The following is a 13,040-nucleotide window of genomic DNA, read 5'->3' as shown; positions in this document are numbered from 1 at the left end:
GGATGCGATATCACTTTCGAATCAAGCTCCAATTATCCTTGCATTATCATGGCAGAAGTAAATTCCTTTGTCATTTGCCAGTTCTGGCCTTTTATCTTTGATTGCTTCCTCCAGTTTCATAAGTTGTTGGCACTAAACATCTGAGCTGATCATTTGACTACCTGGAAGGAACTCAAAATACACAACACCTTTGTAATCCCACCAAACTAACAGCATAATCTTTTTCTGATGCAATTCAGCTTTCAATATAAGTTGTGCTGATTCATCATTTTGGCAACGATCTTTTCCAATAAATGTTACTATAGACAATCCATTTTTTATCACCAGTGACTATTCGTTTTAAAAAAAGGGTCAATTCCATTGCATTTGAAATGTGTATTGCAAATATTCTGTGAAAATCAATTTCTTTCAGTTCCCAAATATTGGCACCCAAATATTGACCTTCTTAAACAAGACAGCTTAAGTGATTTTCATTTGTTATGTGCGACACATTTAAGCTTTTTGTAACATCTTGAACAGATATGTGATGATCCCAATTCAATTGTGGCTTTAATTTCATCATTATCAACTTCATAAGGTCAGCCAGAACATTGGTCACTTTCAAGTAAAAAATCTCCAGCACGAAAATTTTTAAGCCGATTCCAACGCATGCTTTCTGTTAAACACTCAATACCATAAATGTCACACAACTCTTTGTCACTTTCTTGCCTTTATGAAAATAAAAAGTAAAATATCTTGAAAATGTTTATTTTTGCACCCCATGCTAAAATTGACCGTAAACTAACAGTAGCAAAGAAAAATACATGGAATTTGTTTCTATAGCAATAACAGTAGCAAAGAAAAATACACAGAATTCATTTCTATAGCAACCTAAAAGTATCAGCTGCCAAGTCTCAAAAGAAAAAAAAAAAAAAAAATTACAGACTGACAGAAGAATAACAAAACAAATATAATGCTATCGATTTGTGCAAATTTATAAAATTATTTTCTTTCCAACCCAATACTATCAATCATGACAAATGATCAAGATCAACAATTCCAGTCCTACTTTTTCTCTTCTCTAATATCTATGTTTGGAATATGCAGAATTCGACTATGCTATATCATCTTACTACAAATGGCTTCATGGAACATTTTTATCATGACCTAAAAGCAGCCCTTAAGTGTCATAATAACACTTGCAAGACATCATCACTTCCTACTGTTTGTTTCCTACTGCCAAACTTGTTTATGGCATGATGCTTTGACTACCATCTAACTTCTTTCAACCATCCTATGTTCCAGTTGAACTATCCTCCAGACGTTTCGAGAACCGATTAAAATGCGGTCTCTAACTCCTACATCATGCCACAACACAGAGACCTCATTTGTGCATTCTGCACTGAGCCACTTGCACTCAATATGTTTGTTTGTAATGATGTGTTAAAAAAAAACCCAGTCACTCCTCCAATACAACGGTCCCTTCAAAGTCTCAGTACATAGCAACAAACATTTCACTGCTCTCATGTGTGACAAGAAAACTGCCATAGGAAATCAACTGATTGAATCTGCATTCTTCGAAGCTTCAAAATCTTCTCATCTCTGTTATCAGTGATTCTCCTGCTTCTTTGGTTCCCTTTGAGTTTCAGATACTCTTTTGCTCAACCTTACGCTTTCTCACAGGTGTTCCACCATTCGTCAAATGCCTTGGAAGAGGTCTGCTTCAACATAAGATATTTAGGACTTCATCATACCTTTGGAACTTAGGAAGGAATGCTCTGGAGAACTCTTTGATGGCAGAAAGATCCGAAAGATGGCATTTCCAGTTTTCCCCTCTCCAGAAGGGTATTTTTGTGACTGGACAGGACAGCCCCTCTCTGACAGCCATCAGTGAAGCAATGAAGTGACCTCGTTCATGTGGCATGATAATGACTGTCAGTATCATGCCACATGAATCACAGTATCATGCCACATCATGCCACTTACTAGCACTGTGGAATTTCACCTATAACTCTGCTTTAATTGTGTTCAATGTCTGGTATGTCACATTTCTCTGTTATTTGTGTATATGTGTTAAACTAATACATTTTTCTTTTAGTCTAATTAAAGTAACTGATGAAACACCTGCCATATTATCTTCATCTTGCATTAACAGGTGTCTCTATGGAATGGAGGCTATAATCCCAATTGAGGAAAGACATGACAACTTCATGTACACTGTGGAAAAAAAGGGGGCAGATCTGTATCTCCCCTTCTACTGGGCCGATTGATGAAATTCAAATTGCATTTCTCATGTCTCGAAAGTGCAACTTAGATATATATTAGATTTATATATAGTATTACTCTAATATAGGTATTCTAAAACAAAATTGGACTTCTTCTGAAGCGACATGCCAATTTTTTTCCATATTTCGATTCTATGACTCAATTAGTCAATACAGAAGGAACTTAACATTGGATCTGCCATCATACATAAAATTACTCATGAGGAATTGTATAGGAAAATGCTAGTTTGCCACTGGGCTCCCCATAATTTAACTGAGTGCCAAGAATAGGAGCATGTCAGAATCAATAAAGAAACCCTTATAAATTACTTACAGATGGTGACCACTACATTATTTCTAAAGTCACAACTGGTGATGAAATGTGCATACCACTTTTTTTAAGTTTGAACATTGCAAAAAAGTAAAGTATGACTCTTTGAAAATGATCTCACGCCCACAGTGGAGAAAAGAAAATGTGTCATGAAAATCGTAATGCACATCATTTTCTTCAGAAGTACAGGACTGGTCACAGCCATCAAGTTGCAAGGAAAGAAGACAGTCACAGCTATCTGGTACACCACTTAGTGTCTTCCAGAAATTTTTCAAGAAAATAAAAGAGGACTCTTATTCTTCCATGACAATGCATCTTTTCATTAACCAAGACTGACAGCTGAGTTTATTGAACAAAAACACATCAAAGTGATAGAACATCCAGCCTATTCATCTGATCTAGTTATGTGTGACTCTTGGCTATTTTCTAATCTAAAAAAGAACTTAAGTGGACGTCATTTTCATTCTGTAGATGAAATTGATGAGGATATAAATGCATTTTTTCTCAGTGATTTCAAGAAATGAATAGCTTGAGGTATTTAATCTTTAGAAAATTTGCCTAAAGAAGTATATTGATACTGGAGAAGACTACTTTGAACACTCCTAAAATTTTGGAAGTATAACTTTAAAAACCTATGTGTATCTAAAAAATTTCAGAGTGACCCTTGATAAAATATTACAGCATAATATGAAATAAAATATTTTGACATTAGCCTTTTATTACTCAAAAAAAAGGAGGGAGGAAGGGGGCAGGATAGAATAAAGCTTAATTCTGAGAGCTTACTTGAATTATATCTTTTACCCATCATTTTCAAAGTAGTTCCAGTCCACATTTAAGCATGGATTCCAATATATTCATCATAACTGGAAAATAAATTTTGTAAATATCTTTTAACCATCATGCTTCCTGCATCTACCATCATAGTCGTTTAAGGATCTAATATAGTAATCTTTTAATTTAGATTTCAGTCCAGAATTTATATATATATATATGGTTCAAAGTATGAAGGATCACCACAAATTCCGTTTCGCCACACTGTTCCATTTTCAGCCGACTATAGCCTGATGCAGTTTTGCAGTCAAGCACCCAATTCTCCTTTCTCTATTGAGTTCTTCTGCCAAAAAACATTTACTTTTAAATGTCTCAAAACAACACAACAAAATCTTGTACTTATTATTTGATCTAATAGGACGAATTCTTGGTACTAAATTTCCTTCATTAGGGAAAAAATATCAATAGTTTCTACTAATAGATAAAATTTTCTTGGCCTCATTGATATTAGAAATTTGAATTCCCCACTGACAAACCTGTAGCTTTAAGTTACAGAGATAGGGGAGATCCCTGTTCTCTGTCATGACCAAAGAAGGCTTTCAGGATAAATCATACAGCAGTAAATGCATTCCAATTAAAAGCCTTCCAAACAAGTAATTCAAACATGATGCAAGTATTATGATCAGTACATAAATGCAAGGGAAATCTAAACAGGATACACAAGAAATTAGTTTTCAAAATATTGTCTCCCATGCCTGGTTTCTTTTTGATAATCTTAATATGTTACATGTTCAGGTTCATATAATTTCTGACTGGGAAATAAATAGCAAATATTTGCTGGTACACCTGATGTTCTTTGATTAATTAATGAATTAATTTTTAGTTTTTCATTCATGTTTAGAAGAGCGTAAAAACTTCTAAAAGATATTTTGACATACTGATAATTACAGAAATATTAAAAAGCTTACATAACATTACAATGGAGAAAGAAAAACACACAGACAAAAAAATTTCATAACACAGATGTTTGCAGAAATATGAAATATTACAATCTATAAATAAACAAATATTAGGGATTTTAAAAACAAGTATTTAGATTGACGCAAATAAATTTAGGTTGAAGCAATAATTACCCAATACAAAGACAACAATTTATTATTTAATACATGCTAGACAAATTGACGTCTTGAATATATTATTTAATATATATTATTAAAATATATTATTTAATGCAAATGCTATACAATGAAATTTTAAATACGGTATAAATTAACAAGAATGTATAAATGTTTAAAACGTATAAATGTGAAACTGATACTCACCACCAAAAAGATTTCTGTTGTGCTTTGAATGAGTTGCTGGCCTCTCCTGAAAGAATATGGAACAGCATACAATAATAAATAAAATTAAAAAACAAAAACAACAAAAAACGAGTTAAGTGCATTGAGTACGTACATAAAATGTATACGGAATTATATTCATATATAATAGGCAGGAATAAAAAGTTATTTGAAACAGATAGAAAAATTTTAATACAACTCTTTGCAGAGGCAGCCCTCAACTTTTGCACATAACTGGTTTCTGAAACTGTGTGAAAATGTTGAATGTTTGAAAGTAGAAGGATGTTAAAAAAATAAAAATTACCATAATTTTACGCGTATAGTCCGCAGACTATCTGTGTTTAAAATGCGAATTTTTGAAGTTGCAGACTATCCAACAGTGTGGATAATACGCTGGTTGTTCACGGTTAAAATCATTGAAATTTAAAAAACACGCTGTCGTGAACTGCCGATGATCAAATATAAAAAAATCTGATGTGTACACCACATGACTTCCTTGTACGGAATATTAAATTATACGCATTTTTTCTCGCATTTCATTTAAACTTATTGGATTGAATTAAATCTACTTCGCCGACTGCGCATAAACCACAATAGAATAAATGCATTCTTTAAAATTCACTCTAGTATTTGTTTACCATAGCGACACTCCGGCACTAGATTCACTTAACAGTATTAATAATTATATGACAGTTAACTTATATAATAATTATACAATGAAAACTAAGTTAACTGCTATATAATCCAATAATAATGTAAGAGTTAACTTATATATTTCTTTCATATTACAGTCAAAAGTCTTTAATCCGGACTCATCGGGACTTCGGTGATTCCGGATTATCGATCATCAGTTTAAATCTGGTAATATGGCATGCAGAAATTATTAAATTAAAAATATGAAACCGTAATTTATAAAATAATGAGCAATTATGATCTAAAAGGTATCAAAATTTACACACACACACACACACAAAAAAAAAAAAAAAAAAAAAAGCTTAATATTTATTTGTTTACTTTATTAAACATTTCTTTCAACGCGCGCATGCGTAAAGCATACATTATGCATAGCCGAAATTAGAAAATTGCAACCAGAAAACTATTTGATTTGTATTCGTGATATTTATAATGACGAGGAATTTGATTTAAATCATATCAAAGACGAAGTACATTGAGATGAAATACTACATTTAATAAGGAATTATAAGCCGAATAAAATAAAAACATCTGCCCTGAAGATAACCATAATGTTGACAGATCAACTTCCAGTTCATTGCGCGCCGCCACGCCCCCCCCCCCTCCCGCGCAGAGCAGCGTGAAATTGATAAACAGATTTCCGAACGGTTAGATAAACAAAGGATATGCCTTTATCCATTTTTTGTTCGATGGACATCGAAACATACTTTCATTTTCGTAGATCCTTTGGGAGCTCCAACATCGGAAATTCTATTTGACATAATCGAAAGTTCAAACTTACTTTTATAAAATTGCTCTTACAGTCTGCAAAAAATAATAAGACGGATCCAATTCGAAGATTAAGGAACAACGCAATCATCAACATTAACTGAAATAGACAATTAAATAATTTTAGCTTATACCGTCCGTTATACATTAAACGCGCAGCGAAAACGTATTCTGCGCTTGTGCGCACGCAAATGCGCAGTCGTAAAGGTCTTACGCGCACGCTTAAACGCCTGTGTGGAAGCGTCAAAGCAGCGCATGCGCAGAAAGTTTTTAGCTTTGAGGTCCGAATTATAGATCATTCCGGATTATGGGTGTCCGAATTAACGACTTTTGACTGTATAACTTATAATGCACAAAATTTATATCATTTAAAGAATAGAATTATCTAATCATTGCCACATGTTCTATTCAAATACTATAATAAAGCAAGAATGATGTATAAAAGAAATTAAGCAAACAAAACAAAAAAGAAACAGTTTTTCACAGACGATTGAATATTTCTCATTTAATTAATTCAGTTCTCACTTCGCAACAAGGCAAAAATACATAAAAACTCAAAATATCTACATTAAAAGTTATGAAGTAAATCTTAAACACTTATTTCCTCGAAAAAATTCCAGGAAGGATTAAGCATGATTTAATTGGCAATAATAAATGAAGGCATTATCTTTGTTGTTGCGAAGCTAATTTTCTCTAGATTGGCAACAAATCCACTAGTCCGCTGTTTAAAATGTAAACAATCAATGGCCGCCATAAAAAAAAAGGATTAGCGGCACTTAAACAACTTTAAAATTGTTGATACTTCTAAAAATATTGCATACACATTTACTAAAGCCATAAAAACCTTAACCAGAAGATAAAAACAACATAATTCAATCATTTTTAAAGCAAAAAATGTACAATTTACAAACATATAAGGGTAAAGAAACTGAGATCAATGAGCCGGGTAACAGAGTGGATATATATATAAATATATTTATATATGTTTGGTGCGGCTGATTGCAACCAAAATACGAGGTGCATATCTATATGTTATAGCAGTCCTATATACAAAATTTCAACGTTCTGAGGCTACTCATTTTTGAGTTATGCGAGATACGCACGTACGTACGTACGTTCGGACAGACGCCACGAAAAATTCTCTTCAAATTAATTTTAAAGCAGTTTTATAATTTTTTTGAAGGAAAAGAGTATTTTATTCTGTCCTTACCTACAGATATCACGCAAAAACATCATTAAATTGCATTCGATAGCGGTCAAAATGGATATTTTTGTTGAAATATGCTGCCTGAAACTTTTCGCGATTACAATACTTCCTTTTTACTTCGTACAAGGAAGTAAAAAGCGCAAGATTCCAAGAAAACTTTCGTATGTATTGTATCGATAGTAAACCATACAGCATAGTACAGAACGAATGAGTAGTAGCAAGTAGAGCTCCTAAAATCCAGGCTGACGCATCAAGCGATGTCGGGATATGAGCACTCACTTAGCGCAACCAGAGTCTTGTATCCCAGTACCCTTCGCACTGCTTTAGTGCAATTGCCAGGAGGGGGGAAAGTAGTTGATGCGTCAAGGAAGCGTTTATATGCGTTTTAGAAGCCTTAGTAGCAAGTACCTGGAGTACGAAAAAAAAGCGCGATTCGTTTACTTAGAGCGTGCTTTGGCAACACCGAGTGAGTGGGGTCAAAGGTCACATTTCGTTACCACTTATCACGAGGATAGCACAGTATTTTGCCTTTCATCTTCAATAATGTTGATGAAACATTGGCAGAGTTTTACTGCTGAGTTTAAACTCAAGGTAGTTGAGAAAGCTGAAAAAGATGGAAATAGAGAAGCGGGCCGCTATTTTGAAGTGGATGAGAAAGCGGTGAGAAATTGGTGCAAACAAAAGGATGTGTTAAAAAGCATAGGAAGAAAGTGATCCAATCAGCACGGAAAAGTAAAATGGACAGCTTTAGAGGAAAATTTAATGAGATGGGTTCTCGACGAAAGAAATGCTGGACGCTCCATTTCAACAGTTAAAATGCGTCTCCGAGCAAAGAGTATGGCAGAAGAGATGCAGATAATGGATTTCAAGGGAGGAATAAATTGGGTTTACCGCTTCATGCGTAGTAAAAACTTGAGAGTTCGCAGCAGAACGACAATGTGTCAGGCTGTTCCGGACAACGTAGATGAAAAAAAAAGCTTCTTTCCTTCAGTTTACAAGGAAAGTTATTGCAGAAGGGAAGTATTCCCTAAAAAATATAATAAATATGGACAAAGTTCCATTAACACTTAATTGGCCACCGAATCGCACCGCCGATACTTGTGGAGTGAAAACAATATCAATAACAACAACTGGTCAAGAAAAGAATTCACAGCACACCCAATTCACAGTGATGCTCGCCTGCTGTGCTGACGGCACAAAGTTGAAGCCGCTCTTAATCTTTAAGAGAAAAACAATTCCCAAGGAAAATTTTCCTCGAAGCATCGTAATACGATGCAATGAAAAGGGTTGGTGCAACGAGGACATTATGGTCAATTGGTTTCAAGAAGTTTGGAAGAAGAGAGAAGGTGCCTTTTTCAATTCCAAAGGAGTACTAATTATGGATTCCATGAGGGCACACATAAAAGACAGTGTAAAGGCGGAAGCTAAAAAAAAAAAAAAAAACATCGGTGCTGAACTTAACATTATTCTAGGAGGTTTAACAAAAATCCTGCAGCCTCTGGATATTAGCGGGAACAAAAGTTTCAAGTCCCACGTACGTGCTTGCTGGGAGATCTGGATGTCGGAAGGTTTACATATTTTCATAAAGCAGGAAATATGAGATGCGCTTCATACACTTAAGTTGCCGAATGGGTCGATAAATCCTGGAAAAGTGTTAAAGTGTCAATCATCCGATCGGGATTTATAAAAGCCAGGATTGTTAGTGAAAGCGAGGAAATCACTGACAGTGAAGATAGTGATGCTGAAAATGAACTTTTGGACACTCTTCCCGAAAATATATTAGAACTGTTTAATTCTGATACCGATGAATCGGACTTTGAAGGTTTTCGTGAATGTAGTAGAATGTGTGATTAATTAATATATGATTAATTAGTAAGCACTGTTTTTTAGTTGTATTTAGCGTTTTATTTCTGAAGGTATATTAGTAAGTACTTTTTTCTATTCATACTTAGTTCTTTGTTTATAAAATACATTAATATTGCCGTATTAAAAAAACGTAATTTTGGACGTATAGCCCGCGGACTATCCGGTGGTACATACTATCTGACGATTTTTGAAATTTTTTTATATAAAATCGTGTCTGCGGACTATACGTGCAAAATTACGGTAAAAGTTTTATTTTAATATATTTTATCATTAGTACACATAATTTAGTTAATGGGAGGTGTTAAAGGACTTTCAGGTGTTTTCCATACAAAGTTAGCCATACCAATAGCTAGTTGAATTCTACCCATCAGCTTCTTCTTCCTCCCTTTCACAATGCATTTCATTTAGCTGTTGTTGCTGAATTAAGTAAGTATTCATTTGATAGAGATAGAGTGAAACTCAATCAATGCATTACCATTTTCATTGTTGACATTCAAGTTTAGCTCATTACTACCCAACCGACATAGTGGCTAGCGTCACTGACTGCCGTGCCGAAGGGCCCGGTTTTGAATACCAGAGGCTGTTTTGGCATGGCTGTTTGTAAATGTATAGTGTCGGTGCAGCATGATTGCACTCTAAATATGCAGTGAGTTGAAAATCCTTTCATGTGGTTTGGTGGAAGGGAAGGGGGCTGGGAGAACCTCAGACCCATCTACCCCGGAGTGCTCTCCATCAAAACTGGGGGGCGGAACTGAGCTAAATTGCACTGTCACCTGTAAGGTGCTCAAGGTGACAGACGTAAAATTTGCACTCCTTGCCATGAGGAATTTCGTGGGCTTGGTCTGATGCTACTGTCAGACAAGTGAGCATAAGTAACAACAACATTAAGCTAACTATTTCATCTGTCATAGTATCCTGAGTGTCTTCAGAATTTATGAAATCACTCATCATTTGTGTACACGATTGTTTCCAGGAAGCTTTTACTGTTGACTCTTTTATTTCAGCCCATAGATGCACCTTCCTTGCCAGTTGCTTTGATAGTTTGAGTACAGTACTGGGAAAAAGAAACACAATGTTGATTTCCAGGTATAAATTCTGCAGAGATTTTGGGTGTCCTGGAGCACTGCCTAAAATTAATAATGCTTTAAATTGTAAATTTTTATCTTTACAATATTGTTTAACTGCTGGTATGAAATGAAATCTTTAAAAATGTTTGCACAACTATTCATTATTAATATGTTCATTAACATTTATTGCTAAACATGACTTATTCAAAAGTTATGTTTTCTGTATATTTCTCCAAGAATTTTGAATCTAAAAAAGAACTCTGGTGATGCACCACTCTTATCAACTTAGAATGCATGGAAGAGAACAAATTTTGAAACATCTACAAAAATCATTAAAAAACTGAATTTTTAAAAATGTGCAAAATAGCAAATTGTGAAAGAGTAGAATGTGTGAAAGCCAAAACCGCTTCTAGTAGATGAAATTCACATTAACAAATTTTTTAATTTAAGGATACTATGCAGGAGGTACAACAATTATTAAAATATAAAAAATTTCACAGTTTCAGATTATCTCATATGATTTCACAAATTTAATATTCTGGGGGCGACCACGAAACATTCAAAAGTTATGTTTCCTGTATATTTAAATATATAACTATAGCTATATAGTATAACTATATAGATATATGTATTATACCTGTAGCTAAAATGTACAGAAACATATTGATATGCACAGCTATTTAAATACACGGTGGTCATAAGGAACACTTCCCTGATAAATGAATCCCTGCTCAACCAAGAGAAATGAAACTTCAGATATTGTTATTTGAAAGTATTCACTTGAAATTGTGATATTTAAAAACAATGATGGTTATAGTGAAAATATTTTCAAAATTTTCAAGCAACAATACCCCCTTTTCTCCTGCACAAACTGATAAGTGCATTGAAACACCATACATGGCATTAGAAGATATACTTATAATGAAAATTGCAGATGTAAAACATTTGCAAAGAAACACATCGTAAAGGACCAAATGAAAACACATAGAGGAGGCACAGTGATGCACTTTGCATAATTCCCAGGAATAGGCAGCAGAAGCACCATCCACAGAACACCACACACAAAGCATTCCTTGTGGAAAATCTTTAATAAGTGGCATGAAAAGAATACTTCTTCAATCAGATGGTCGAACATGCTAACAAAATAACATTTACAAGGAAACAATGAGGTGAATTGATAAAGCTGTTTTAGCTGAATGTGAAAATGCTGCCGAAATACTGCGAGTTTCATTATCAGCGAAATTATACGACGAGGCCGATGTTCCGTAAAAACTGTATGTGATTTGGTAAACAAATTTAAAAAAAATGGTTGCACATGTGATAGACCACAACTCAGGCAACCACGTGTTCCTCTCGAAGTTGTTGCAGAAGTACGTAAATACAATTAATTGCAGATCCATTGCATACTGCACGAAATGTTGCCCACAGTTTTGATGTACCAAAAGTTTTCAAGATTTTGGGTTCTATTCTGCCGATTCTAGTGCATCCAGATATTAAAATCTGGAAACAAGCAACAGCGTGTCAACTCTGTGAATTTTCCCTCATCAAATGTGATGAAGATAGCAGATGACTAATTACAGATATTACAGACAGATGTGGCGTCTTTTTCCTTAACTGGGGATGTAAACTCCAAGAACTTCACTTAATAGGCTGATGAAAATCCTAATGATGTGGCACCTCCCACTTTACATGAAGCTTAAGTGGCTGTGCAATGCGGCATTGCAAGCACATTCATTCTTGGTCCATACTTCTTCGAAGAGTGACTAATGTAGGTATGAAAACGTGCTCTATCACAAGTGCTCAGTATACAACAATGTTGCAGAATTTAGTAATTCTAGAACTACAGCAGCCAAATGTCATTAATAACATTGCGTGGATGCAAGGTGCGCTCCTCCACACATCACCACATGCAAGCACTGCCATATCACTTTGAAGAAAGAATCATCTTCCGTAAATTTCGTGGCCATTGCTATTCTCCAACCTCAATCAGATAGGTTCTGGAGTTATCTGAAATCTAAGGTGTACACATCAAATTTGTGAGATTTGTCAGAACTGAAAGATGGCGTAAAATGTGAAGTTATACAGATTCCTCATACGGTATTACATTCACCATCGTGGTCAATTCTCACATGCAATGCGTTATTGTCTGCTAAGATGGGCACAAAGAAAATTTGTAATTACCCCTTTTTCTCTCTTGCATTGTCATTGGTCTTTAACAAAGCTCTTCTTTCCCAATGTTTTATACCGCCAATTTTTGCCATATGTGTATCATTTCAACACCATTTATGGTTTTTCGATATACTGATTAATTTGTGCAGGTTAAAAAATGAGTGTTGCCTTTAAAAAATTTTCATATTTTCCCACTCTAACCATAAGGCTAAGAGCTCTATTTGTTTTAAAGCATCACAATCTCGAGTGCATACTTTCAAATAACAACAATGGACATTTCATTCCTACTGGCTGAGTGGATAGGGCGCTAGGGGTTCATATATCGGGATAGCTTTTTTATGACCACCTTGTACACTCATAAGCATAGCTATGCTCAAAACTATAGCTGAGCTTATCAATATATTGTTGAAAACAGATAGCTAGCATTTACAGCCTTTAAATTTTATGAAATTTTGTGAAAATTATACTTTTTAAATCTTCTTTTTGAAAATAACGAACAATTACACACAGTAAACAGGTAAGAAATATCACTAACTACTAAGGGATGCCATTACGGATACTTCTGTCTCTTCATTAATTTTTCCA

The 13,040-nt window shown here is 34.5% G+C and overlaps 1 protein-coding gene across 2 annotated transcripts in view; it reads right to left on the bottom strand.

Annotated features, from left to right (window-relative positions):
- The window catches only part of DCP2 (decapping mRNA 2), a 105,172-nt gene that overhangs the window by 11,784 nt on the left and 80,348 nt on the right, over positions 1–13,040 (bottom strand). Inside the window, exons 10-11 of one of the 2 annotated variants that reach the window (XM_085825474.1) lie at positions 4,668–4,713; positions 3,358–3,437 (exon numbers count right to left, since the gene is read on the bottom strand). In XM_085825474.1, coding sequence (XP_085681600.1) covers positions 3,385–3,437; positions 4,668–4,713 — 99 coding nt within the window. In that variant the 3' untranslated portion in view covers positions 3,358–3,384. The remainder of the gene's footprint in view (positions 1–3,357; positions 3,438–4,667; positions 4,714–13,040) is intronic. The other variant, XM_035354429.2, reaches the window with a different exon arrangement.

Source organism: Stegodyphus dumicola, chromosome 10 (assembly GCF_044657685.1).
Source record: "Stegodyphus dumicola isolate Sdum_Otavi_A_Nest chromosome 10, ASM4465768v1".
Taxonomy (NCBI): domain Eukaryota; kingdom Metazoa; phylum Arthropoda; class Arachnida; order Araneae; family Eresidae; genus Stegodyphus; species Stegodyphus dumicola.
This window is presented reverse-complemented; position numbering and strand designations above follow the sequence as displayed.